This window comes from Suillus clintonianus (assembly GCF_016758775.1).
Source record: "Suillus clintonianus strain FC179 chromosome Unknown DEU56scaffold_91, whole genome shotgun sequence".
Taxonomy (NCBI): domain Eukaryota; kingdom Fungi; phylum Basidiomycota; class Agaricomycetes; order Boletales; family Suillaceae; genus Suillus; species Suillus clintonianus.
The window spans coordinates 28,804-56,295 of NW_024539315.1; the positions used below are offsets into that span (position 1 = coordinate 28,804).

Here is a 27,492-nt window from a genome sequence, read left to right on the forward strand (position 1 = left end):
GGAAAGAGGTTTACTTGCCTGCAATGTTGAAATTTGAGGAACAAATGGTTCGATTTGAAGGACCGGAGCTCACTTGCATCGAGCCAACTCTTAAACCAGGTGAAAGACAGATCAAACCATATTATCACGACGAGTGTTGCTTCCACGCGAACGATGATGCAAAAAGTGCATGGTGCGTGATACCCATGCCACAACGAAACTTTAGTTTGACATTGCATTGCAGGCTTCGCCCTGGAGAGCACATGTTGCGGAAGAAAGGTCGAGGTCGACTCATACATGTCTCGGACTTCATTAATGAAGAGGATGGCCGACTCGTTTCACGGGGAACTGATGGTCACATTATCAAAGATGCACGAAGAATCATTTACCCAGGTGCTAATGGTGATTCATGGTGGACTCATGAGAACCTCCTCGAGCAAGTCAAACACGCAATTCAAATTCATGAAGAAGTAAACAGGCCTGATTGTCAGGCACTGTTCATCTTCGATAACTCGTCGGCTCATGCATCCTTGCCCCCGGATGCTTTGCATGCATTCGACATGAACAAGTCCAACGGCGGAAAGCAGCGCAAGCAACGCGACACCATCATTCCTCATACCAACGTGGATCCAACGAAATGTGGACTCGAGCAGAAACTGACAAATGCCAGTGGTGGGCCAAAAGGGCTCAAATCGGTTCTTGAGGAGCGTGGTTTCGATGTTCGAGGTTTACGAGCTAAATGCTCTCCAGTCTGTCCCTTCGAGAGCACGGGCTGTTGCATGGCCAGGCTTTTGAGCCAACAAGACGATTTCCGCTGTCAGACGTCGATGATCAAGGAGCTCATCAGAGATGCTGGACATGAGTGTATATTCCTTCCAAAATTTCATTGTGAGCTTAACCCTATTGAAATGGTGAGTTTTTCGTCTGTCAAGTTGACATTTACTCACTGAATATTATGTCTTGAGTACTGGGGTTGGTGCAAGTACAGGTACAGACAAATCACGAAGCTGAATTTTGCTGGAGCAAAGAAGGCAGCATTGGATGTTCTTGATGCGTGCCCTGTGGAGGTTATCCGACGTTTCATCAACCGCTCGTACCGTTTTCTGAGTGCGTACAGATTAGGCTTAGCTGGGAAGGCAGCAGAATGGGCAGTGCGGAAGCAGAAACAACACCGGCAAGTTTCGCAGCATGCGATGATGGCTATTGAGGCTGTACTGTCGTGATAGATTAATCTCAACCTCGAAAGAGGTACACAATATTTCATCCAAACTAGGGTTCGGGATAAAAGTATTTTGGCAATTATTAGCAAGCTTTTTAGCCAGGTAGGTCTGGGGGAGTTATTAACTAGCGGTTTATTAGCTGCTTTTTAGCCAATCACGTGATGTTGATTTTTAGCAGGCGAAAAACTCGCTAATAATCCTAGCTAATTAGCCAACACAAAAAACACTCATTCCCATACCTCTGGCCACTCGTCATCGCTTCCATTGATATCCTCAGCCTCAGCCTTGCCCTTGCCCTTCCCTGTGCTGTCCACATTAGGTCGCGATTCTGCCAACACTGCCAACAAACCATCCGCACTCAAATCTACCTCAGATTCAACGTCGAAGTCGGCGTTTGTCGCCATAGCTGCCGCAGAACTTGTTTGCACATGATCCAACCACGTACTGGACTCGTCGTCTTCAATTTCTTCACCTCCTTCAATACTTTCGGTTGATAGCAAGCTGTTCTTCGCATCATGATGCCGTTTACCCTCTTTTGCTTCGGATCCAAATATCTCGGTGTCAAGGTCGTAAAAATTGACAGTTGGGTGTTCGGGATGTTTGGACTACGCTCGTGTAAGCAATGAACTGAAAAATTTCGGTGGCCACTTACAGCAGAATCATACATGTACCATTGCCGGACCTGTGTCATGTCCACGAGGGTGCGAACGTCTTGACGATTTCGCAGTGCAGAATTCATCCGTGTAAATACAGACATTGTATGCTCTTCTGGCATCGAGCTTGGTCGAACGGAAAATATCTTGATGGTGAGGGTCTTTACTTATGGAGTGAGTGAACCAGGGTCAATTATATGAGCTACGAACTGACAGCAAGTATATTTCCCTCCGGAATTCTCAATATGTGCATCCACCATGATAGTGTTGATTGACCATCTTCGAGTGGAGTATCGAATGGATATTGACCACGTGTGTAACGTTCGAATTGACGAAGAAATGATTGCTGAGCCTCCCGACCAGTTAGTTTGTTGAGAATCATGTTCTCTCTCGTCTTCCACTCCACCTCAAGAAGAGCTTTCAAGAACACGAGCACACGAGCAAAGATAGTGTAGTTTTGGATGGGAGGACCAGAAGAGTCGGACGACAAGGCCTTCACACTTTGTGCAGGAAGCACAATCGTAAGAGCGAGAGGGTTCAAGTTCTTTTGGAATATTTTGCTGTTGACATAACCTGCAATGCAATAGCTATTGGTCACGTCAGAAGACTGTATTGTTATGCTTACGGGGATGCAAATAGAGAGCAGAGATGGGTGCATCAGTTGGACCCTCAGACAAGGCTTCGCGAAATCGAGAGTTGAAGATCGCACGAATCTGGCCAGCTTCTTCCAGTGAAAATGGGTTGTTGTTGTCGTCGAAGATTTGTTTTAGCGTTGCGCCAATTGCGAAATAATACAAGCCGATGTCCGACAAATCAGTCCGCGATGACTCAAGACAAGCGATTGACTTTGCGATTGGTGCGAGGATGAGTGTGAAGCGAGTGATTTGAGACTCGAAATCCAAGGAACGAGAGGAGCTGCTCATGAGAAGGCCAGTGAGCCCCGACTTGTGAGATGGGAACTTCACTTGATGAGTGTCGACGATCTGGTGGAGTGCGGGGAAACAACGCTTGAGTGACAGTGCCGAAATGCAAACAGTTGCGAAGCGAGTCTTCCCTATGCCTTCGAGACCACGGTTGATATTCATTGACTTGCGAGCTTTGTTAAGAGCATCAGTAGCTGTGTGCGATTTTCGAAAGTAGGTGATTATTGATCGAAGATGTTTGATCATCTGTTGGTCAAAGTATTAATTCAAGTTGCGAGTGACAAGGCTGGACACTCACAGTTGAAAACATGCTTAGTTGTGTAATGTCCTTACACAGAAGATTAAGATGGTGGCAGATATCGGGAACTTGGATAAGAGTTTTGATTTCGGCACATAAAATCTGGCGGGCAACCCGAGTATTTCCTGTATTGTCAGATGTGACACCTGCAAAATGATTCTGTCCAACGAGATTGATCGCTTTTAGGACCATCTGAGCAATGAACTCGCCAGTGTGCGACTCATCAGAGCACTCCTCGCCTCGAATTAGGAAGCTCCGTCCATCTGGTGTTGTGAAGTGAATGGTGTATACTGCCTGCTGACATTTTGTCCCTCCTCCGTCAAATGAGACCGTCAGGTTAAAGTTCAACTTGAGAAACTCGATGACTAGCTCTCGCACTCGTGCAGCCTCCTTCGGGATATGACTGTCGGCAATGGTCGAACACGATGCTGGATGATAAGCAGGATTGGCAATCATGAGCATATCCTTCCATTCCTGATAATCTGCGATGTGTGGTGGTAGAGCTGCGGCACAGAAAAGTTTGACAATGGCAAGGTTCATGCGAAGAGTGAGGATTTTCCAACCTTCGTTCTTGAAGTCTAGTTCGATCCGCGTAGTAGTCTTCTTCGGCACGATTCGATCATCTACCTCCACAGGAGAGTTGGGCAAGGGGGCCTGCAGCTGCAACTTGCTTGCCTTTAAGGCAGTTTCGAGCTTCGCACTGGCACTGTTGCCACCCAAATATTGACTTGCAGCCTGGCGAAATTTATCCTCCACTTTACCGCAAGCAGCAGTGTGCTTGAGACAATGGGCAAGGTTTTGTGGATAACCAAGACTATAATCACAGCCTTTGCCTAGACACCGAAACCGCTGGTCCTTCGCACCGAGTTTTTTCGGATCAGGGTGGTACACCTCAAATACGTCATCAAGGACACTCGTGCGAGGCCGCCCCATCGATCGGCCCATCTTGACCTTCTTTGCCAGTGGGATAGCCTTCGAGTTCACCTCGTACAGCAAATCATCATTTGAGCTGGTGGAGGCTACCTGTCAAATCAACCGAGGCCGTTAGCTGCTTACTATCATCACAAAGTTACATTTGAACCTTACCGTAACAAGCCGGCGCTTTTTTGACCCCATACGAGCATGAATGGGCTGCTTTTTTGGTGCAGCGGGAGTTGGACCTGCCTTCTGTAGGATCTCGCTGATGGTTCGTCCCATGATGCTGTCATTATCACTGATGTCAAAGTCGGATGAAGGCTGGGGTAAGAAAATGTCGTCGGAGTCCTGGGGTAAGAAGATGTCGTCAGAGTCCTGGGGAAAGAAGGTGTCGTCGGAGTCCTGGGGAACGAAGATGTCGTTAGACTCGGAGTCTGTTGCATGAGATGGGGGCTGGGGTAAGAAGACTTCTCCAGATTTGATCTGCTGTTCGTAGCATTAGTAAATAATCACAGACGACAAAAAAATGATTCTCACAGATAATGTGCGAAGGTGGGTATCAATGATGGCCACACCAAACTGCATCCGAGCTCCATCGAGTGCATTGCAATCAGGCGAGAGGAGAGGATAAGTTTCTGGAAGAAAGTGATGGGCAATTGCATTGACGGCGAGTATGCCACACGAATATTGATCTTGTTGGTGAGTGCAGGCGAGAGGTTGCCAGACAAACAAAACAGGTGTGTGCAATGCGAGCCACCACTCGACTGCATGACAGATTGAATCTGGTGCTTCATGGCATCCAAACGAGTCTCCAAAGTAAATTGTGTGGCGTGAACCGTCGATGACGAGAGATAACCAATGGTTGGAGTGGACGAAGCAAGTCATTCCAACAGTCTTCGTGCCATCGGCAATGTCCTGCCCAATCTCGCGAAGTTGTGAACAATCATCTGCACGAAAATAATCTTTCTGATGGCATGACTCGAACATAGTTTTGAGTTTATTGACAAAGTAGGTTTGAAGGATGTCACAAAACGGGGCAAGGATGAGGCTACTTTTGATCTGCCGAAGAATGAGTTCGAGAGCAAAGTTGATGTTGTTGTCGCAAAGCCAGCTTCGCGAGGCAAATTGTGCGAGCTTGCTTATAGGCGAGTAATCCATGAAGCCGGAAACATTACCCTCCCAAGGAAGCATTGACAAACATGCCCGGAAGTCAGATGCCACTGACAAACTGGGCTCCGGGCCATGCAAGTGTTGCTCTACAAAACAACATGCTGCCTGCCATTTCATTAACGGAGGGATAATATCTTTGGTGACACGATCCCAAAATGCAATTAGCCAGAAGGGGTATCTATACATCGAGTTGGTGTGAGCGTACACGATAGAGCGGTTCCCAGCGCCCCAAGCCTCTGGCGCCATGCGAACGAGTGCCGTAATGATGGCCTCAATTGGGATCGGCAGCGAAGATAGGAGAGCGTGATCAATTGGGCTGGAGTGTGGGGGTTCCAAGCAGAAATATTGGTGAATACTTGGCAAAGCAGCCTGATGGGTGGAAGTGACGGATGGAATGGCAAACTTGATGAATGCGGAGATGGGAAGGTCTGAGGCGGGAAAAAGAGTTACGGCCAGATATTCTGGAATGGAGTACATCTGCATGAATCCAACATCAGTGTGACCGTGATGCTCGGCGTCGTCGTGAACCTTGATGGTATTCATAAGGGTGATCCTTTGGTGTGGGTGTGGTTGGTTGAAATGATTCGCAACGTTGAATGGCACGCACGGCGTGGCTCGTACCGGAAAATTTTAAAACCATTATCTATGGTAACTAGTCAATCATCTGTCAGTAGTAGAAGTTAGCCAGTCGACTCAGAATACTATTCCTGACCTGATCGCTCGATATCTGAGGCACAGCCAGCTGTAGGGAGTTATTAGCATTATTAGCCTTGTGATTTTTGCGACGAGTTATTAGCGTGTTAATAGCTAGTTATTAACATGCTAATTAGCATGCGGCTAATAAGCAGCGAGTTTTCTCCCGAACCCTAATCCAAACTGCCCAAAATTTTGGCGGGCCAAAAACATCGTGGGAAAAGCTTCGGAAGAGTGTTTTTCGACGTATTTTTGCTCCCTGAGTTCAGATCTGGCACTGGTTTCGCACCAAAAATTCATCGAAAGCCGCTATTAAAATTGTTGACCTTGCTTGTCCGCAACTGTAAACGGTTAGTGTGACAGACTGGCGGCCCTAGTACAGGTACTAAGTTGCACGTGACTCATAACACGCCGGCAGAGTCGGGCACTGCCAGAGTCCAGACACAGATACAGCTCCGCAACTTCGTGCGACTCCGTGAATGTTACTGCATGGAACCCCCAGATCCAGTACCGTCCGGTGGTGGTGAGCCTGACGATGGCTTCATCAGGAAACCAATGCAAAAATGATAAGATTTGAGAAAGCTTTATCTGAAGTACAATTCGTGTAATATGTGTCATAATTGTACTTCACTCGAGAATGCTTTGAATACCTGGACTATGTCGGATAGAACTCGCCAAATACGCATTTGCGACAGTTTTGTTACAGTTATCTACCAGCTCATCATCAAGACGGCACATATTGTATTGCCCACCAGCGCGACAAAGGAATGCTATGTTGTTAGAATACCCCACAATCACCTAGTTGAGTATTACTTGTAATACGCTACAACATTGTCCTGCACTGGTCATGGCGTGTAATTTTCTGCAGTTTTTTCTTTTTTCACAATCTCTAGAAGAATGCTAATGTCAGATAAAGCTATATATGGCTGGACTACGTGGGATCAAAGTCGCCAAGGGTCCAAGGGTGTAGAGCCACTACCATGTTGTCTCAATACGGCTTTCGCATACAGGCTGTGGTTCTTATTACAATCTCAACAAAAACTCATTATAACCATACCGATTCCACCATATGAGTAACTCAGAAACTTCTTTTCGATTCGTCCAGGTCCTCGAAAAGGTCAAGCAGGCTGTGATAGAACGTTTCCGAGTCTGTAGATGTATCTGTTCGTGAAAACACGGAGGATGAGCTTAGGGCAAACCGGACCTTCAGGTGTTTGTACATTAAAATCATCGAGCTACAAAAATATGATGTTACAAACCTGAGTAGCAATATAGGCGATGGAGGCGGTGGTAACGCAGTTCATGCCATGGAGGCGAGCGTTTCCGGATCGCGTGGCTTTTGGATCTTTATCGACCGAGCTTGGGGATGTGAAGACATGTTTGTAAGCCTAACAATATTATAGTGAAGGACTGCATGAAATTGTGTGTTCGCTCACACACGTCAATAAGCGACTCCTGAGGAGACCGCACCATGGGTCTTCAGCGTCATAGATATGGTTGTAATACAAAAAAACAGGCCATTGGTCTCCGCAGACCGAGATTTCGCCACTGTGGAGGTTCTCTCTCGTCCTGTTTCGAGTTGTCAGTACTGCAGACACCAGAAAATGAAAGCATACTCTGAGTCGTGCCAGTCCAACCCGGCAGGGCAAAGAAGTGACCCAGTAAGTTCGTGATTGAATCCACGATCGATCTTTGAGTTCCTATGTAAAGGAGGTTGGATTGCGGCTCCTTTAAGGGAAATCCAGTCGAGTATTGCAGACTTCAATGATTTTGTGTCATCACCTCTCGCGCCTGATGCTCCCTTGCCGATCTTAAAGATTATAAGTATGGACTTCGGCAGTATAGAAAGAAAAAAAAACGCACTAGCTCTCCAACGTGCAGAATCTCCTCTTTGGACCCATTCCTAAGTCGCTCTAATAGGCCAGGATAAGAATCTAAGAGTTGTTCGAAGACGCGATGCTCCCGTCGTTCTCTGCCAAACGAGTCAGTCCATAAGCTAGCAGATAAAGATGATGTCTTTTCACTCAGCTGGGAAGTCTTCCAGAGGAGTTTCCTCCATTTGTTCCAATCTGAGAATACCATTGGTAAGTAGAGAGGGATAATTGCACAGCGTGAACACCGTTCGACCAAAGTGACGCCCGTGCGATATAAGAGGATCTGACGAAGAGCTAGGCGATATGATGAGTTTGCAAAACCTTTCTCTAACATTAGGGACAACTCACACTTTTTGCGGGGCCCCATTTGGAGGGCTGACGTAGCGCGTTTGCTTGGGATGCTGGAAGTGTTATCTTCCGTGGCCATGAGAGCTGGCGAGGAGCAAATGATAGCTTGGGCCTTCACAGAAGATGGAACTCGGCTTTTATCTCCAGGACTGAGTTGCGTGGGATTTCAGGAAAAGGGCGTACCTGATGGCGTGGGCAGGGCTAACCACTAGCCGTGGCGCTGGCCGCCAGCCAGGGGGCCCAGTGACAAATAGCCCACCGGGACCGAACGACCTTTCATCAAATCGATGGTAATAAAATGCACGCCTTACAAAGTGTCAGTAAATTAATGTACATGATAAAAGCTCGCTTGACGTCACATTTACTTGCAAATCGCAACTAGAGAATACGGCCGCTCTTGAAGATGCAACAATCCTTTCGTCAGACTCAGACTATAAATCTGTCTGGAAATATCATTAGTCTGAATCTCCAGTAAGTGCCATTGAACCAACCTGCGGCAGGACTTGCTAACTCTGTTTCTTAGGATCGAAATAGCAGGCAATGGAAATCAAAGGAGCGAGCATGAGGGGCTTGCTGGTGCAGGGTGCGTTGATACGATCATCCTCGATTCTCGAAGCTCATCATACAGCAGAAAAGTGTATGTCGAGAAGGGCTTAGCCTCAGCGGAGAACGAAGAGGCTTTTCATCTGCCGAAACACAATCACGGGGGGCATGAGGAAGAGTCCATAGCCAAGCTGAAGGAACGGCTGCGACTTACAGAGTTGGGCTGCTCGAGACTTCAAGCGCAGTACCAAATGTACAGATTGCGTTGGCTAGAGGAATATTATCGAGCAAGAATTTTAGAAGAATATGTACCGACTGGAATCGACACATGCTCTCCTCATCAGATTGAGTGGGACGCCCCTTCTCCCATTCAAAGTATGTCAGACGCAGCATCTCCTCGAGTAAACTGACTGGCTCGATTAGGTGATGACGAGTTTGAAGATATAACAGGAGAAAACATACCGTAGCATTACCATGAAAACCATCGTCGCGGCGCAGAGAATGTTGGTGACACCATCTTCACGAGGTAATGTCCTTGCCGGAGTGATGCAGAATTACGAATGTAAACAATAAACATCTGCATTGAGTAAATGAAGAGGACACCCGTGGCGAGCATAGAGATACAGTACAACCGTGATTACCTGAATGACTCATGAGTAGGTAGTTCATCATCCATAAAAAGAGGAAAATAGGAGGGGTAGTTAATGAACGCGGCATTTCCCAGCCAAATGAATTCAGACGCAATCTGGATACTGGACCAAGTGCTCGTGAGGCACGTACATGTACATTTGTTCAACTTGAGGTACGTTCCACTCTGTATCTGCAGCTGTACCTGTTCCGGAGAATATCTTCCAGAATACCCAGACAACGAAAATTCACTGGGGCCGCACCCTAGCCGGCCCTGGGCCATAACTAGCAAGCACCAAAACAAGTAATGAAGACACTACAACGCCGAGCGTAACAAGGGATGAAACCATTAAAGGTGCAGATGGCTTGAAGTCGGTGGCGACACCTGAGAGAAAACCGAGGATAGCACCCGCCACACTGCCGGTAATTATATGAGAGAACGCAAGCAATTAAAATCAGAGTTTGCCTACCTCAGCACACAAAAAGAAGTCGGTATGCTAGTAATGACGATAAACATTTTCGTCTTTTGTCGCAGGTAATATGACTGTAAGGTTAGCAAAGTCAGGCTTAGGCTATATAAAGATGGTGGAAATCGAACCACGAAGTCTATGGACCTCATTCTCACGCCAAAGTGTTGCACCATCGTGCCTGCGAATATACAGCCGACCCCTATAAGTAAAGAGCAGGAGCACAGAGTTTGTGAGGTCTCCGTCATGCCTAGACCTGGAATGGCAAGGATGGCGATGTCCATGGCCATAGAGACTCCTGCCTGTCAGGGCAAAAATAAGTAGGGAGGTATTCTCCTTTGCATAACACTTATGAGGGTGATTTGACTTTTTCGCTTGACTGGTGAAATCATCGACAAATGAATTCACTTCCACCCCATTGAGGATACCATCAGTGGAAGTACGCCTGATGTGATCAATCGTGATCGGCATACACAACACCATAGCTGTGGCGTTGCCCATGAAAACAAGAATCTTACATGACCTATGCTTTTCTCTCACCGCATGGTTTCAAATGAGGCGGGCTTCAGGTTGGTTGTGGCGGTTTAGGAACTGGTGGTGTCCTACGCAAACTGGTAAATTAATGACATCCGATGATGAAAAAATCACGTACGTAGAATATACAATATCCTGCCTGTTATAAGGGAAATCAGTATCCGAAAGGCCCAGTTTTCCGAGGCTCACGCACAACAGAATACGACACCTGATTCGTCTATAATATCATTGTCGGCAAGGCTTTCTGCGTTTCGATCGTCAGGACGATATACAGGGGAGATGCGAGTACGTACCGATAGTGGCCAAATGTGTACCAATTTGATTCATTTGATCGAGAGTCCAGAACATCGAGCCGGCAGAGGATTGACTTAAGGTTGTGGCTTCTGTTTTTTTTGCTTGGGTGATTCTGACAATTAATGCAGCGGTATAAGGACTTACCTCCGGTGTAGCAAAGAAGTTCTCTCTGTATGCGTCTTACTAGTAGGCTTTCCATTCGGAACTGATGGGGAAAAAATTCAAAGTGTTTCCTGCCGAACAGTGAGAACACTCGGTCAATGAGGTACATCCTTGGGCGACCACTCACCAGTACTGGGCCTCGAGTTCAAGTCCTGTGTTATAAAAATCAAACTTGCGAGAAAAAGAAAGGGAAAGGCGATATACTCTTGTGTCTCCATTCGCTTGGCTGAACACATTCTCCGAATAGTAATTCGCCATTGAGATCTTCCAGCCAAGCAATGACTTGCTTGTCGGGGACCACATAATAATACTGAAAATGTTCTTGTCCCGTGAAGATTGTTGGGAGAACGACCAGTATCCACCCGTTTTCGTTCGCTGCGGCTCGTGATGCATCAATGAAATCTTCGAGACTGGATAAGTCAAGATAACGTCTGAGGTTCGTCGATGTAAGCGCGTTCTACATTTACAACGTGTGAGCACATCACTTCTACAACCAGCCAGGCGCTCACCTTTGTACTATGATAGTAGTATGTACCACCCAATGGGTGAACCAACTCCTGCCAATCGCCGTACATTGCGGGGCTGTTGATGCGTTAAATTGAGACCATTAAGTAGTAACAAAGGGGACGTACCGAGGGTCATCAGTTTCCTTTATACGGACCAAGGTATCTTCATATTCATCTGCGCTTTTGATATGCAGGAAACGTTTTCGACTCAGAAATAAAGTACCAGTTAATGAGTACTCACAGCATGACTACTTCAGCGTAGCGTGGAAGTTGCGTCGGCCATATACCAATACCACGCTCGAGCCACTTCACTGTCTGTGGTTGAGAGCCTCTTGCCTAAGGTATGACAACCGCATTAAAACTGTGCACGTCAGAAAATTTCAACGTACCATGTGTCCAGCTTATGGGCCTGTCGAGCGGTTGTTGCGTGCAGCGTCGAGGTCGTATCTGACTGGGACTTTGCAAGCCAACCGCATGCTATTACCTTTTTTGGTAATTTTTTTTTTCGGCGTAATGCTCACGCACCATAGTTATAAATGTAAAGATCTATCGATACGCTCCATCCAATCCTCTTGATCTTTCGAGATCTGGAATTAAACCATGTATATACGACCTTCCATTCGAACCGATGAAAAAATCGACGACAAGAACTGCAGTGGTGTGCGATATACCACTGTTCTATAATTAGAATGTACCCTATATATAAAGTGTCTACTAGATTTTGGATTGCATGATACAAGAATGATTAATGGTTAGTCCTTTAAGCTTTTGGAGTGGGGAGCTTGGTATTGTGAACACTGCCAAATCTGAGAAATTGCGTGCATAGTATGCGTATATGTGATGGTATGTGCACGTTGGGTCATCAAGTCATTAGTAGTACTACCAGTGGGTAGCCGTTAGCACCGATTTCTCTAGAACATTAGGTTAGTTATATGAACGATTGCAATGAGAGAACTTGCCCTTCAAATCAGCGACTTCAGTCGTTGCACCGCGTGAGCGTAAGTGTCGGCAACGAAGCGCATCAATCTCCTTATTAGACTTGGCGCTTACGGAGCGTTGGCGGCCTTCGGGTGCTGAAGTTAGTCTCCGCGGCGGCGACACGGCACTGACTTAATGCGTACCATATTGGCCGCTAACAAATCTAGTTGTGTCTGTTAAAAGTGAGTTTGAGCTAGGTCGCTTGCATGAGAAAGACTTACTCGACCACTGCCGATTTGAGGCCCGTAGATGACTCGAGACATATCTAACGTGAGTGTTTAGTTGATGCGATCGGTAGATCTGAGAAATATACTTACCGTGAATCTTCCTAATTTTGCTTTATCGGTTGTGTGCTAATGACGGTGATTGTGAAGACGTAGCAGTACACGATGGCACCAAATAAAGCCAAACAACCTTACCCAACCAATTTTGCAATCGAGGTTGCAAGCTTCTTCGCATATACTACGTCGAGCCGGACATGATGCATGATGCATGAGATTCTGAGCTCCTGCACGTCTACAACGTAGCTTGATAGCTCAACTTGTCGACTCCGCATCCTTCCTGTGAGTGCAACAATTGCCTATAGGTCTTCCGCACCACCATGGTCTGCCTCTAACTCATCCGTCTCACTATTTCCAGTCCATACTTCTCCTACGTCCGTCAATACAGGAGGTTGTTTCATTCAGCTCCTTCCCGTAGCTCCACTCCACTCCCAGAGCCAGTCGGAGTTCAGGCCGTTCAAACCAACCCCTACAACGCGAGCTTCTTGCATTCTGAATAGTGCGACTTGCAGCTGGTCAAACCGTGAGAGGTTATTCTTTTGTAACGAGAGACTACTCGAAGTGAGTCCTGCCCTTTCGTTGGTTCGAACACGGCTTATCAAAGGGGCGCAAAATTTTTGCAGTCCAAAGTCCTCACCAAGATGACAGAATTCGCATTGGACATCAAAGCTCTAGCAACCCGTATGATATGTTCTTGCGGGGGTGAGTACCCTACTGTACATCGAAGGTCCTTCTTGGCTCACTGGAATCCAGTTTCTCCTGCAGTATAGTGTATTTCATGTTTGCGTTCTCTTACTAGGTCTTTATGTCCACATCACTGTCACATTAGTAGGAGCGGATGCAACGTTGCGGTACTTGTCACACTGTGGTTCATATGCGCAGCGAGGGACTTCCATGCTTTGACGTGGTTAACGTGCTATCGCGGTTCGGGCCTTGCAGAGCCAAATCTTGGACAGTCTTCCTAGTGACTCGGCTCAGTCAGTTTCATCCCGGGTGCGCGCGGTGCTAAGTAGTGACTGCATAACTTTCAGTTGGGTATGGTGATGTATCAAAGCACACGCTCTTGCAAGTTTCACATAGATCAAACATAGAGGGCCGAGGCCGCGCTCAAACAAACTCGCCCAACCAATTTTGTATATACTACGTCGATCTGGACATGAGAATATTATGATTCTGAGCTACTGTACTAGTACATGTGGGATTTACGGGGGAAACGATATCAAAAGCGCATGAATTACGATGATTCTATCAGCAAACATTAAGACGACGTGAAGTACGAGATATGAAGCTCCACCTCGCTGCTAGGCACTGGAAATATAAATTGCGCATTAGGGACTTCCAGATCAGAGGTAAAGACGACGTCTATAGGCCCAAGATCATTCAGGGTCTTCATCCGTCTCACTCCCATCTCGTCCGTCATGTATTTCGGGACCTTGTTCTTAGGATCCATAACCAAGACGTTCGTCTCCCTAAACATATATGATAATTAGTCAAGATCAAATTTAACGAAGGACTGACTGTAGTGAAGGCAGCTCACGCGCCACCTGGAAGAAGGCGGTAAAGCGGTCTGGATCCATATACATAGCATCTAGGGCAGCCATAATGATAGGATGCAACTCAGGCACTTTCAAATTTGCAGAGTCAGATGGTATCTGCAGGGTAAACGCCTGATACATCTAAAACAGAGGCATGATTTTCGTTATTGGTATGAGGAAGGGTAAAGAGCGCAAAAACTTACGAGAGTGATCAGTACGCCTACGATCCCCTTTCGTAGGTAACCCGTCCAAGTTTGAATGGCATCGGGATATAGGTCCGCTAATCTCGCATTACCTTCCGCCAACTCGGCGATGGGTCGAAGTAACGCAGCCCAGAGGACCTCCTTGAAGGCCTGTGTTCCAATAAGAACGCAGATAGCTTCTTGTACCTGCCGGATGAAAAGTCTTAAGCTTCAGGTATGCAACCTCCACGGTCCCTTACCTGTTGTCGGTCGGCTGAGTTGAATGCAACAATCAAATCGAAAATCTTCCCCATCTTCTGATCCTCGTTGACGGCAAACCCAGCTAATGGGGATGTGCTACCCCGTGTGATTTTCCTAAGCTCTGACGTGACGTCGATGTAGAAGTCCAGAAACTGCCCATAACATTTGCTAGTGAGTAAAGGTACTAATGTGATCGGAACAAGCTTACACGGTTGCGTAAGTATGACCAACCCACAACGGTCCCGGTCCCATTGTCATTCATGATCGTCACTGATCATGGTGTTAGTCAATGACATTTAGAATTAGAGGGAGACACTCACAAGGCTCACTACTTAGCTCGTCGTAAGTTTTTTGGTTGAAGTGGAGAGCTCTCAAGAAGCTCGTCGTGATCAACCGCCTGGAAACCGCTGCAGGAACAAAGAATGGATTGTCGGGCGTTTTGGCTTTTGTCGAGTGGATCGCCTCGGGCAGTGTGTCTCCAAAGGAGATCTGGGTGGGGAGGCTGCGCCTCACTGAGCGACTGAGTACCAATGAGGCTCATGACATCGGAATCAATGTCATCCGGCAAAGTGGGTGTGGGTAAGTGACCGAATACGGAGGTTAGTTCTATGAGAGTAGGCTCGTATCCAAAATCTAGCGTTTGGTGGAACATCGTCTGAGAAAACACGGCCTGAGAGGGCGACAACTGAGGGAATGAGTCTGCCAAGCCGGGATATTGATGGGTGCAGGAGGGGCAGGAGGAGGGAATCCGTGTGGGTATGTTGCTGGGGTGAACTGAACACCGGCTAGCTGATCAAGCTATGTAGTGTGTGGCATGATGAGTCCGGTAATGTGAAAGTCTGTGTAAGAGTACTCACCAACCAGATGGGAGATACGCTCCCATGTAGGTTTGGTGCGCAAAAATTGGTCCTATAATCATTGAGGAAAGCGCAGCCACCTGCCTATGGGTCCATCCTATCAAGTATGGACTTAGCGGCATGAAAGAACTCTCACCTCTATCTCATAGATCGAAAACCGCGTGTTGTCGTTCACGATAAGTAAAAATCCAACATTCCGAAGAATGTCATGAGGTGGACGGGCAAGATTGATATATTCCTCAGGCCACTGTAAACAAACACCGCAATATGAAAAATTGACTCAAAGGATGATACTAATAGCCTCACGTATATAGGTGAGAGTTGATGCGCGTGCCCAACGTATCCCATGAATAAGAATCGGCCGGACAAGCCATGGAAAGGCTGGTAGGCAAGAGTCAGTTGAAGCGACCACTAATTGGCGATAACGAACCTCCTCATTCTGCGGGAAGAGGCCATCAGCGATGATGCGGATGATTTGCAATGCAGATTGTACTTACGCTGATGGGAAGAAATCTCAGGACTTGATTTACTGTCTGCACATACGTGTAAATTGGACAGGCTGTTGGCGCTGCTGGGAGTTGCATCTTGCTGGTGTGGAAGGGCCAGGAAGATGAAGGAAATAGCATCAATAAGGCCTTAATAAGGATTCACGCTCACTACCTTCAATCGCTAAGTATTATTGACGCTGCGCCAGGGATCAGCGAGGGCACACCAGGATTGGTAATGTCGTAAAGGCCAAAGCGAGTTGAGGGATTGGCAATATGGCAAAGACGTGCCAGGGCGGAGGGATTAGCAATGAATTAGAAAAGCGCCAGGGCGAGTAGGAGGGTACCAAGGAGAGTAGGAGAGATTACCAAGATGTGCCAGGGCGAGTAGGAAGGATTGGCAATGCGGCAAATGTACGCCAGGAAGAAGTCAGAGTACCCCAGAGATGACCATAGCGAAGAATGTATCAATATTATTAATTCTCATAATCGAATGTGTGGCTAGCCGTAAACATCTCGTCCAACGCTTGGGTAAGCGACTCTGTGCTGGCATCGAATCCTTGATCAAAGAAACCAAGTTCCTCTGCGCCAACATGATCTTCATCGTCGCCCGGTTCATCGTCGCTATCGTCATTAGCAGGACCTCGCCAGTGCGTGTTCCTGAGCGTGTCCCCACTTTCCGAAGGTTCATTTTCTGTCCATGCTGTTGTCTGTGTAAAAGGGTAGGCCCTTTCCTCGTGAGAGTATACATGACCGACCCCAAGGCCATAGTGGAAGCGCATGAGGGTGTCGCGATCAACGAAGCTAGGATGTTTCTAGTATTAGCGATCATTATCATTAGGGGACCCGAATTCGTTTACCTGTTGACATAGTACTCGGGCCAATCATGCTTGTCTCCTGCTAGCGGGGAGATATCACGTTCACCCGGATTGCGCTGGGGTCGAGAAAACGCCGGGATAATATGACACGCTCTGAGAACGACGCCAGGGTCTACGAAACCAAATGCGTTCTGGTTTGCTAAAGGCCGGAAGCGAACGCGGCCCAAAGTACAGGTGTCCCATACAAGATCTTGCACAGGTTCGTACCACCGAACGAAAAGGAATTCGATTCGGCGGGTTTCATACACGTTCGTGAGGCGAACGACATTGACATGATGTATGCCGATGACTTTGGCGTAACAGTACTCACCGCCGGACCCATCATCGTCGCGGTTTTTCAGTAGCATAATGTTGGAATGCGGAGTCCGTGGATTTACGACATCTTGAGCCCTGCGAACGTCATAGGAGGTGTAATTGAACCTCGCGAGATTGTGGTGGTAAAGGCGATTGCGCTTGAAGAGGATTGAATTATGTTGGTCGGAATGAGCTAATATCTCCACAGGCAGTTCAGTAATTTCCGGCTCCAGGCGATTGAGAATGTGTTTCTTCAACCGAGGAAGGAAATCCTGCGGGATATCTCAACATAATAGTCATCAAGTCATAGAAGTTATTTACCTTCATTGCAGGGTCTCCCGCATGGTCGCGGAGGTACTGGCCAAGCTCGTTGTACATCTTCTCACTTTGACCGATGTGATGATGTAGCTGGGGATCACTTGCTATTTCATGTGCCTCTGCACCAGGGCCTCGCTGGGATTGCTGTTGCCTCATGCGGCGCAACCGAACTTCCTGGCGCTCGATCCGAGTCAGTTGGTGAACGAATGCTCTTTTATCAGTGCGACGGTACCTGCCTTTCGGCGTACGGTGCTCCAGCTCTCCCTGATGCAAACTGAGTCAATGAGTAGATGGATGGCAGTTTGAAACTTACCGGTTCAGTGCTGTATGAATCCGTTGTCCCAAAGAGACGGATGGAGGCCACATAATCCCCCAGCTCATGGAACTTGTAAGTTTGGATGTTGAACGACTTCTTCTTCCGCAGTTTCGGTCCAGGCACATCGTGTGACTGTTCTGGACTTGCCTTTGCTTTTTCTTTCCCTTTCCCATTGCCATTACCGGCCCGTTTGGCTGCTTCCTTTGCCTGCCGGCGAGAGCGCGCGCCAGCCTCCCGATCAAGCTCCTGCGTCTGGTATGAAGCGCACACCGTGTTCTTAAACAGGCGGAACTGTTCGCCAAGATCAGTTGTTGTTTCGTCGAGTATCTTCAAGGTGAGGTCGGAGTGCATGCGAAGTTTCGCCAGTCCGTGCCAGTGTGACATAGTGAAAAGAAGACTTATGATAATCTTATTGTGGTCGTGTGGAAACAGGCCGTCGAAGACTGGAATAGAACACTCGGCCAACGTTAGTCCACGAAGACGAATGAGAATCATTCTGAGCGCATACCTGGAGAAGATCCTCGAAATTTCGCGCTGCCATGTTTGACATCTCAGAAATACTCGAACAAAACCTCCTAATGGTTGCCGGTCCAAACGGGGGGACCTGTCTATACCTGTTAAATTGGCATTAGCTCACCAAATCACTGGAAGATAGACGTTCATACCTCTTGTCAACCTCATTAATCAGGTCCTTATTCAAACTGGTGAGAATTCTTAGCAAATGTACTAGAAGCATCCGCCACACTCCAAGTTCAACCTCGTGCAGAAGATCGACCACTAACGCAATAAAGATGTTGAAACCAAATGAACCCAGAGAGTCTGAAAACGCGTTCTAATCAAAGGTTAGCAAAGGTTGAACGATAAACTGATGGCCATTCTTACAGTGTTTGGCACCCACGAATTAGACTTGAGCATCGACTCGACTGCTGTACTGTCTACGCCTAAGTTTTTCTGGTAGATGAGTTCTTGTGCGGTGGCAACCAACTGACTCCTCGAGGTATCGGAACGCGCGAGAGTCGCACGCTGTTGCCTATCGCAACTCGTGCCCAGACAGTGAAGTCTGTTCATCGGTATTAGGCATCGCGAGCAAGGGCATCCTCCTAACTGTCGGATAGTGGCAACGAGGACCCTAGTTAAAATGAGATTTCAAATCATATAGATGAGCAACGATGACTCACTTTTCGGGATAGTCTGCAGAATAAGTAAAAACTCACGGGAAAAATCTGCGTACGATGCCATCGCAACACATAATCACAATCCCATGTTTGTAGGCCTCTAAGAATTCGTTGTCAAGCAAGACTCGCCATTGAGCTTGGAACAATTCGCGGTGACAATGCGTTGTGGATTCGCGACCGATTCCCTTGCCTTCAGTATAGATCCCTGTGAAATCCTTGAAAGAGTCTGGAAGCTGCGAAGAATAAGTTTGATACAGTACAGAAAACTTATAGAATGACCATCGTACCTTTTGAAAGTAGGCTACATGGTTGGCCAAATGACAGGACGGTCTACAGCGGCGGTACTTCGACTCGTTCCCAAAGTACATATACACTGGCCACAATCTTGCATTACCGAATGTCGTTAGCTGTGTGGCGTCGGACCAGAACATGAGCGCAGCTACCACGCGAGGCAAATCACAGCCTGCTTCTCCAGGAGACGCCTGAAGTTCGCGATGTGCGTCCATGAAGGCTGGCGAAGTGTACAACTCACCCTGGATATTCACTTCGTGCGGTAGATGGGGGGGGTCGCCATCGCAGCTCATACGGCTCGTAATGAAAATGTTCATCATCACGAGCGTTTGCGAGTTTCTCCCGAATTACCGACACAAGAGACCGATGGTAAAGGTCAGCTGCAGCATAAGGTCGAGTGCCGGGCTGAGCTGTAGTCCGAGAGAATGGCACTTCGATGACTACTTCTGTTTTGCGCCAACCTGCGTCCGCATCCTCCCATTCGTCTCCCCCCTCATCATCAACGCTCGCAGCTAATTGCGAGTTGATTTTATCCCAATGCGTGTGCTGGACATCGCTAGGATCAAAGTCTGGACATCCAACAACGTCAAGCAAGTCCTTAAAGCTCTGGTGCGACTTCTGCGCACCGCCGTTCCAGTACCAATGCCCGAGCTTAAAAGACAATTGATTAGGGTAGGGGTAAAATGGGTCGTGAGGCTCGGCAAGGCCATCCAGATCAGCTGGAGCGACAGTGGGGATAGAACTGAGATCTTGAAGCGTTGTGGCCTCTTCCGGATCATGTGATGGGGGGGGTCGAAGAGAAGAACTGACGTACGAGTCCGAAAACGTTCCTGGCCGTGCGGAAAGGAGTAGATTGCAATGACATACAACGCGTGGTAGGCACGTCAGTGGGATTTAAGGGCGGGACAAACTCTGGGAATGGAACAGTTTGGCTTGGAACACTCGGGGGAGGTTGCGGGAGTATATCTTCATGCTGTCGATAGCGTAGTGGCATCCGAACGTCAACACGTCGGGTTCTGCGCTGCGCCAACGAGGAATCATCATCTATCTCCGCAGGCGCTACACTAAGATCGGGGGTGGATGTTGAAAGGGGTATGTTGTCTTGTAACGAAGAGCCCGCACACGGCATCTCCAGCATAGGACACCCTGCTGACGGAACCGGGTGAACGATGGAAGACTCTGCACTCAGTGCCTCGTTAGCCTGATCAGACGGCAAGAACAGGGGTTGCGGACGGTGCAGCTGCGTACTTGAAGATTCTATACTGACACATGCATCCTGTCTGCCACTATTGGCGTCCAGTCGGGCCCGCTTTGCGGAGCCAAGGAGGTGTTTTGCCTTCGATAAAGCAGAAAATAATTGTTTCTTGCCTTTTACGCATGATCGCTGATGCTTAGTGTAGGCGTTCTCCTGGGTGAACTCGCGCGTGCAAGTACATTTGAAAGACTTTGCCGATGAACCAGCGAGATACATTTGGAATTTGTTGAGATGTGAGCCAAGCTGCGAAAGTCAAATCAAATTAAAAGGACTCCTCGTCTATCCAGGAACAATCAACATGACAAACCTAGGCGCTACCGACCATATTCCCACAAGTTTAAACCCTGGCAGCGCTGGCGGGGCTGTCAGAGGGCGGACGGACTTGATTGTAGCACACAAAGTTAGACCAGCTAAAAGTCCCATAAAGAGCAACAAAGCCTTACTGCACTGATTGACCCAATGGCAACCCCATCTTCACCATCTTCTGCAATCACTGCCCCGCCGGACTATCATGAAACCGCTGTGACGTTCGCCAAACTTGCCACGGAGGCTATGACCTGCCACTTTGCCCTCTTGCATTATGACAGCACGTCGAAATCAATGATTGAATGGTGCTGGTGAGACGCCATTAGAATCTTGTATAGCTTCTGAGTGTTAACATACCTGCAAAAATGCAAAAATGTAGGCCTGACGATGACAAGGGACAGAAAGTTCCGCTATCGGACTTTGAGAAGTACCGCGATGAACGTAAATTTTGATACCCATGCTGTTTATGCACCTCCAGCAGTGAAAGAGGGGCGTACACAGAGGCAGCAGTGTACCCCTGGAGGGATAAGGATACCAATAAGACTCAATGGAATGCTAGATGCGCACGCGATATATGTGGGTATCGAGGTCAGCATTCCTTACTCCTCATAAAATTCCAAACTAACCATCATCTAGTGAAAATTGACAAATACTATGACCGGTCGTCACTAGTTACTTTCAATTATCCTCTTCGAGGTATGAGTTTGCTTCGCAGCATATCGCAAGGCCATAGTTTTATTGATAGATTGTCCAGAAGAGCACGATAAACCGTGCTCTATCCAACTGGAATGGGCCTGGAGGGAGCAAAAAGAATTGATGGCGAAACTCGACTCCTCCATTGGCGATGGCATTACGAGGGAAGAGTTCCGCATTCTGTTTAGACGCTGCAAGCGATGCAAGCGAGTTGGAATAAGGCAGACGATGAACCGCCATATCCTGGCCTGTTCAGAAGGGGTGCAAAAGCGACATCCCAAGCGGGAGTCGTTATCGATGAAGCGTTATCGGTGAAGCGAAGTAACACGTACTTGTATCAGCAACTTTGCTGGCGGTCACCGCGTTGTTACGAATTTTCATTTGACGTGAGAAAAGATGTTTTCTCCAACTCGAGTCTGCAAAAAGCCCATGGCTCATCTGACTTATACAATTGCACGAACGAAACTTTTGAGGTAAATTGCAAATACACTCTAGGCTACCAATGTTTAAACGTTTAGACTGTGTCAAAGACATGTAAGTTATAAATGGCACACCTTTGAGTTCTCCCCGCCTTGTTTTATCAGCACTACTCTCCTGAGCATCCGACATTCTCAAACACCACTAATTCAGCGCTACGCCCGCTTCAAAGATGGGCAAAGGGAGGTGTGGGGGATGGATACCGCTCAGTTGGAGGGATGGCCATATTGGAGGGAGATAAAACACGGTGCTTCGTCCATTCCGCAACAAGTGACAGGCACTCACTACATTTCCAGCCGGCAGTTTCATGCATGGTATGATACAATTTCTGTCCCAGCTGAGTGTATTCTTACAATTGCAGAGTTATGTGACGACTTGAGACACAGTCCGAAGTGAGTACAACAGATTTTAGGCTCAGAATTGTTGTTTATGAAGGGGGAGAGGGAAAGATACGATATGGCTTGCACTATCGTCGAGCTTCGGAGACAGCAGGGCATCGATGCAGAGGAAGAGAAAGACTGGGAAATCTTGTTCCGTGAAGGCATCTACTATGGTTAGTAAAGACATTCCCTCTAAGCGCTCTTTGCGGCAAAGCTTACAACGACATATAGCTCGTGGACGATATCATTGCAATATCGCTTGAATATCGCAGCATATCTCTCCTACCACTGGTCGAACATCTGTTCCCCTTTCTGTTTTACAGGAAGCCCATTGGGACCAATCATCACTGCGATGTCAAATCACAGCTAGACACAATACGAACACTTCTTCCTCATCCCCATCCTCAAGCCCTCCACCTTTGCGAGAGAAGGAACTTGGGTTATCCATCACGACTGCAGAGATTCTTGCTCGATTGCCAGCTCTGAACTCTCCACCCTCGGCAGATGAGGCTTTTTTTTACAGAGGGCAGCTTCACATGATGGACCGTACTGTATGTATTTGAGATTGAGATCAGTGGCATGATTACTGACTCAGTGACAGTCCTACATAGCGGGTCTTTCGTCAGAGTTGTTCGTCGTCGTCTTGGTCGTTCGCGCCATTCGAATATTATTTGTCCTATGCCATTCTAGCATAGTGACAGGACTGAACGTATTTCCTATCGCGCGCTTTTCCTGCGTTGTTCTTATTTATCTGACCATTTTTATTTGTCCTGTGTCATCCTCATGTTACTTGGATCAAACGCTTCCATGTGCAGTTCAAATCTTTCCGCATATTTATAAATAAGTCACAAGTCTCCTTGCCAGGCGGTTCGTGCACGACCAGATTGGTACGCAAATGCCAACACCGCATCAGTACTCACGGCTCACCCAGGGGCAGGGGCAGGGGACGCATGTTTACAAGGTCGCACAATATTGCTGCCTCTTATCTCTCCAGTCAGGCGAACCTTTTGAACACCGGATTCCCAAATAAGACCGACAACCAACTCTTCGAAGATTGAAGATCGGTAGTTCCCGACTAGCGTACGGAATATGTATTCTAGTGTCGGGCATCCCCACGCAACTATATTCTCCTCTGAAGGTAAGCAAGCCATTTAAAAAGACTTGTTTCATTTTCTGAAGGCTAGCGTGCTGCGATCTGCCGCCCGCAATAAAATCGGGCTTTGATCGATTTGATCGCCAGTGAAGTCATTTTGATGCCCTGCCGTCAAACAGCATCAAACAATCGCTTAACAGTACAAATCTCATTTGAATGAGAATCCTGAGATCGTTGACCCGAGTCAGATTAAACACCCTGTACATAATTACTGCAACGTTTCACGATGTCGCCCTCCTGTCTTCCACCGTTCAATGCCTCAGCCATTCGTATTGGCATGTCTGAACTTTCAAATATACTCGCTGGTCCTCAATGGCTGGATTTCTACATAAGACTCATACCAATGGAGACGGTCAGTCCATCTTTCTGAAATATCGTTTTGCGCGTTCTGAAGGTTTTCGACCCAGGTCCGGACTGAATTGTACTTACTCTACTTCTTGCTTAAAGGTCGAGTCTATCTCGGTGATGGTACAGTGCGTGGGGTTGTTGAACGAGCTTTTATGGAAGAGAAGAGGGATAGGTGTCAGCTGGAAGTGTCGCTGTGCAGCCAGGCTATTGATTGCGTGCAGCAGCGATGGATCATGCATAACATTTTTTACTTCAGCATGCGAGTGAGTAATCTGACGACATCTTACTACCTAGCAATATGCGGCGTTGCAGCCCCAATCACGCGCAATGTCAGCTCATTCTCAGCAACCTCGAAATGCGTTGCTAGACCTGACGCGCCCTATTCAGCAGCTGCAAGAGCCTATCTGGCAGCTGGGAAAAGAAAGTGCGAAGGTTGGCTCAGGAGACAATGTGCCGATCTCACACCAACTAAAAGGCTTTCATCATTTAACTGTCACTCGCTCCCGAACGGCTCTACTTCTTCGTCTGTTCACCAGTTTACTGTTACGCACCACCTAGAATGTCGAACATTAGTCATCGTGGATGTCAGTACTGTCATTAATATGCCCTGCTTGGCTGTGCTTATTGTCTTGTTGTTGAAGTCCATTGACCCCTCATTCTGCCTGTTGAGCACATGGGTCCCCCCTGGCGTTCAAGACACCTTGAATGAAGCACGCAAAGCAGAGCTATCCACTCAGGCTGGACTGATGACGACGTACCTCGATATTGATGGTTACAATTCTCACCAGCGCAATACCAGTTCTGAGCTGCTTTACTTGCGTGCGAGGATGCATCGCGCCAAAGCTGAGGTGGAAGTTTATGAACTAGCCATCGAAAATGCGCCTGCGTCCAATTTCCTTGACAGAGGTGAGCGTAATTGCTTGCCTTCTCTTCAGATGTTGATGCCCTTGTAGCTGCATCGCCTTCATCATGTCCAAACCTCTCGCCACTTTTACCTGAGGACGTTTGTCGCTACAAGGAGTACATCAATGCCGAATCGCTCGACGATAGCACTTCCGAGGATTCATGGTAATGGGCCCTTAAATTTGTCTCAGTCAAGGTTCAGGCTCGGTACACGTATCTTTATATATTTGTGTGTACACTGTATAAACAACCTTGTAAATTATTTGTAGATTCTTTATTCCTGCTACATCGATGATCCGATTGACTCAGAATGTCACAGATGGCATGTTCTTACTGGTACATATGAGTCACATTTTCTCATGTCCTGATTCTTTATCTGCTGTCATCATGTCGTTTACGCTCGAGATATATCAGTCACGTGAGACAACTCTTCTACGCATTTGCTAGTTGCAATTGTTTCCGCGAGGATTGTTGACGGCATAAAATTTGTGGATTCAGTGAGTGCTGAGGGAGATGTCTTAATGTTTACTAATCATCCCGATTCTATCGATGAGTTTATATTTAGCCACTAGTACGCATTCGAAAGCCCACTGCCCAGGTTACAGGTATCTCCACATTGCAGGTCACGTGAGATAATTTTTTGAAGCAGTGACACATTTTTGCAATCGTTCTCTCGTCGGTCATTTGTCCATTTACTGGCACTCAGTGTGTCCATGGCCTCTCAGAACGTCGAAGATGATGAGATGATAGAATCTCACCCCCGCAAGAGGATTCGCAGCAGCACAAAACGCAAACGTGCGACGAGTCCTTCTATTTGGCTCTCAGTTGCTTGCATTGATGGAAGATGGTGGGCGGATGCTAATCTGGGAGGTATCGACCAATGGTGCGCTTTCTGCTCAATTATCCCGATCATTCGTTTAATCATTACTTCCAGAACAAGCCCTATGCAACTATTCAATTTGACATCGGGTTTACTGCCACATCGATTCTCCATCCTGTCGCATATCTTAACAAAGTTCTAGTTGCTAGCAATGAGGGCGATATGCAACTTTGGAACATCCGCAGACAGTGAGTTGAACACCTGCAATATGTTCCTTAAATTCAACGCTGCTACAGGACCTGTTTACACAAATTTGCTCATTCTCAATTGCGCACCATCTCAGCAGCATATGAGCTTATTGTCGAGTCCCATTACACTGTTAATGCAGTCCCCTGCCATTGACTTGGTTTTATGTCAGGGGGGTGTCTGTACGGCAGCGAGATTGTTAGCTTGGCCTCGGACTGGCTGGGCAACGCGGTGGGTATCCCCACGCCGGGTTCGGTTGCTGTGGCTCACCTGGGTATGCTGTAGGTCGTACAAATACTGTTTGAAAAGTGCTCTTCTGTGCCGCAGTTTGCGATGCTGGAAACAATCACCCCTCACTTGGCGGTGAATGGTATCCACAACGGTACTTGGGCTGCCCAAAAGATCTTCGAGCGTGCCCAGATTCCCGAGGAGGTCGGGCCCATCGTGCAAAACTTGAGGGCTTATGCCCTACCATTTTTGCTTGATCAGTTTGGTAACTGTGGTTCAGTAAGTGCATCAAACATTTCTTTGCTGTTATCATCGATAGCTGAGTAACCATCAGGTGTTTTCTGCGTTTCGGGGATCCTGCCCACAATTTCATCTTCGACGCTATGGTCGATCATATGCGGGAATTCGCACAAGGTCACTTCGGTGCACGCAACATGAGAGCGTGTCTTGGGAGCCCACATATCACGTTGAAACTAGCAACGTTGTATCGCTACTGCCGTAATCTTGAATTTTATTCCTCTGGCGACAAAACCTAACGGCGCACTGCTGCTGACATGGTTGCTTGACACACCTTCTTTCCCTTCGCGGTACAACCTTCTTGCACCTTATTTTGCGCCTCACCTATGGCATCTTTAACCGTTCTCAGGATCCTGACTCCGTGGGCTTTTGTGAATAGGTGAACCCTACAAAATACAAGGGCCTCGTGTCTCGTCTTGCCACGGTAATCATTCATTCCAAGTGGGTTAAGCTTCCACAAGATAGTTCTGACTGCGCGTACCCATAGGTACAGCATTGGGGCTTGACAGTGAGTGTTTTCACCATTATCGCCATGTCTATTTTTGAGCGCATCCTGATACATTATTTTAGTCAGAGGCGAGCTTAAAAGCTTGCAGAAGTTGCAGAGATAGAGTCAAAGGGGGCACATCCCAACCTGACGACGGAAGCTTGACGAATGAGGATGCGTCTGAAGATGAACAATGAGTAGATTTACGTGTATCTTACTATGTCAATGACTGTCCCGCGGCAATATCAGCGTGCAGATTACCATGTCTAGCAACATCGGATCACAAATAAATACGGTACATCAAGTTCAGCAGATGACCGTTTCAGACTGGTTGAGAACTGCTTGTATTTACCAAGGCAAATATTGCCCTAGACAAATGATAGTCCTAGCAAAATGATGATGAACGACCAATGGATATCAGTATTGCGTGAATTTTGGTTGTCAATGCCAACATCCATCGCAAAGTTCAGCTTAGATGGCAGGTAACAATAACTGCTTGTGTCTGGTAATATATTACCCTAGACAGATCACAACTATGACTGACGACCATTTGGTGTCAACATTACATGTATTTTGTAGCTCACGATTGCCACCTGGTTGGCATTACTAGTGGCCATCGTAAAGTCCATAGTATTGCGTGGATTTTGTAACTTATTGGTTGTCGATGCAAATGTCCATCGCAAAGTTCAGCTCAGATGGCGGGTAACAATGACTGCTTGTGTCTGGCAATATATTACCCTAGACAGATCACGACGAAGACTGATGATCATTTGGTATCGACATTATATGTATTTTGTAGCTCATGATTGCCGCCTGGTTGGCATAGCCAACAGCCATCATGA

At 47.4% G+C, this 27,492-nt stretch overlaps 10 protein-coding genes across 10 annotated transcripts; 3 read left to right on the forward strand and 7 right to left on the reverse strand.

The window, feature by feature from the left end:
• Positions 1-1,426: 1,426 nt before the first annotated feature.
• DEU56DRAFT_744071 (uncharacterized protein) lies at positions 1,427-1,804 on the reverse strand (the record flags this gene model as incomplete). Its single annotated transcript, XM_041349054.1, has 1 exon — positions 1,427-1,804. A coding segment is annotated over one exon (378 nt), but the record flags the coding sequence as incomplete, so codon positions are not given.
• A 2,682-nt stretch (positions 1,805-4,486) lies between these two features.
• DEU56DRAFT_744029 (uncharacterized protein) lies at positions 4,487-5,275 on the reverse strand (the record flags this gene model as incomplete). The annotated part of the gene is made up of 1 exon (XM_041349047.1): positions 4,487-5,275. One exon carries the CDS (start codon positions 5,273-5,275, stop codon positions 4,487-4,489), a length of 789 nt encoding a protein of 262 aa, XP_041204347.1.
• Positions 5,276-6,929: 1,654 nt separating this feature from the next.
• DEU56DRAFT_916700 (uncharacterized protein) lies at positions 6,930-8,152 on the reverse strand (the record flags this gene model as incomplete). Its single annotated transcript, XM_041357893.1, has 7 exons — positions 6,930-7,055; positions 7,111-7,239; positions 7,288-7,420; positions 7,468-7,661; positions 7,715-7,823; positions 7,876-8,008; positions 8,074-8,152. 7 exons carry the CDS (start codon positions 8,150-8,152, stop codon positions 6,930-6,932), a joined length of 903 nt encoding a protein of 300 aa, XP_041204348.1.
• Positions 8,153-8,476: 324 nt separating this feature from the next.
• DEU56DRAFT_916701 (uncharacterized protein) lies at positions 8,477-9,083 on the forward strand (the record flags this gene model as incomplete). The annotated part of the gene is made up of 4 exons (XM_041357894.1): positions 8,477-8,544; positions 8,597-8,656; positions 8,705-8,991; positions 9,040-9,083. The coding sequence occupies 4 exons, from the start codon at positions 8,477-8,479 to the stop codon at positions 9,081-9,083; spliced, it is 459 nt and encodes a 152-aa protein (XP_041204349.1).
• Positions 9,084-9,491: 408 nt separating this feature from the next.
• DEU56DRAFT_916702 (uncharacterized protein) lies at positions 9,492-10,000 on the reverse strand (the record flags this gene model as incomplete). Its single annotated transcript, XM_041357895.1, has 3 exons — positions 9,492-9,660; positions 9,714-9,787; positions 9,842-10,000. The coding sequence occupies 3 exons, from the start codon at positions 9,998-10,000 to the stop codon at positions 9,492-9,494; spliced, it is 402 nt and encodes a 133-aa protein (XP_041204350.1).
• A 275-nt stretch (positions 10,001-10,275) lies between these two features.
• DEU56DRAFT_916703 (uncharacterized protein) lies at positions 10,276-12,447 on the reverse strand (the record flags this gene model as incomplete). Its single annotated transcript, XM_041357896.1, has 12 exons — positions 10,276-10,312; positions 10,363-10,383; positions 10,434-10,488; positions 10,538-10,627; positions 10,683-10,771; positions 10,828-10,852; positions 10,905-11,157; positions 11,210-11,282; positions 11,333-11,386; positions 11,448-11,542; positions 12,328-12,357; positions 12,406-12,447. 12 exons carry the CDS (start codon positions 12,445-12,447, stop codon positions 10,276-10,278), a joined length of 864 nt encoding a protein of 287 aa, XP_041204351.1.
• Positions 12,448-13,723: 1,276 nt separating this feature from the next.
• Positions 13,724-15,884, reverse strand: DEU56DRAFT_916704 (uncharacterized protein; the record flags this gene model as incomplete). The annotated part of the gene is made up of 12 exons (XM_041357897.1): positions 13,724-13,934; positions 13,984-14,141; positions 14,204-14,389; positions 14,443-14,595; positions 14,652-14,713; positions 14,764-14,963; positions 15,032-15,228; positions 15,301-15,384; positions 15,437-15,547; positions 15,607-15,681; positions 15,731-15,739; positions 15,798-15,884. 12 exons carry the CDS (start codon positions 15,882-15,884, stop codon positions 13,724-13,726), a joined length of 1,533 nt encoding a protein of 510 aa, XP_041204352.1.
• A 377-nt stretch (positions 15,885-16,261) lies between these two features.
• Positions 16,262-16,567, reverse strand: DEU56DRAFT_759432 (uncharacterized protein; the record flags this gene model as incomplete). The annotated part of the gene is made up of 1 exon (XM_041350319.1): positions 16,262-16,567. The coding sequence occupies one exon, from the start codon at positions 16,565-16,567 to the stop codon at positions 16,262-16,264; it is 306 nt and encodes a 101-aa protein (XP_041204353.1).
• Positions 16,568-20,771: 4,204 nt separating this feature from the next.
• DEU56DRAFT_759433 (uncharacterized protein) lies at positions 20,772-23,226 on the forward strand (the record flags this gene model as incomplete). The annotated part of the gene is made up of 12 exons (XM_041350320.1): positions 20,772-20,929; positions 20,998-21,059; positions 21,120-21,206; positions 21,255-21,314; positions 21,364-21,622; positions 21,807-21,845; positions 21,896-22,180; positions 22,224-22,341; positions 22,441-22,719; positions 22,770-22,877; positions 23,033-23,055; positions 23,163-23,226. 12 exons carry the CDS (start codon positions 20,772-20,774, stop codon positions 23,224-23,226), a joined length of 1,542 nt encoding a protein of 513 aa, XP_041204354.1.
• Positions 23,227-23,547: 321 nt separating this feature from the next.
• DEU56DRAFT_759434 (uncharacterized protein) lies at positions 23,548-26,847 on the forward strand (the record flags this gene model as incomplete). Its single annotated transcript, XM_041350321.1, has 17 exons — positions 23,548-23,673; positions 23,716-23,728; positions 23,769-23,932; positions 23,964-24,101; positions 24,311-24,575; positions 24,605-24,737; positions 24,764-24,779; positions 24,842-24,908; positions 25,020-25,069; positions 25,323-25,442; positions 25,507-25,640; positions 25,689-25,770; positions 25,811-25,912; positions 25,966-26,145; positions 26,543-26,587; positions 26,651-26,671; positions 26,734-26,847. The coding sequence occupies 17 exons, from the start codon at positions 23,548-23,550 to the stop codon at positions 26,845-26,847; spliced, it is 1,770 nt and encodes a 589-aa protein (XP_041204355.1).
• Positions 26,848-27,492: the final 645 nt, after the last annotated feature.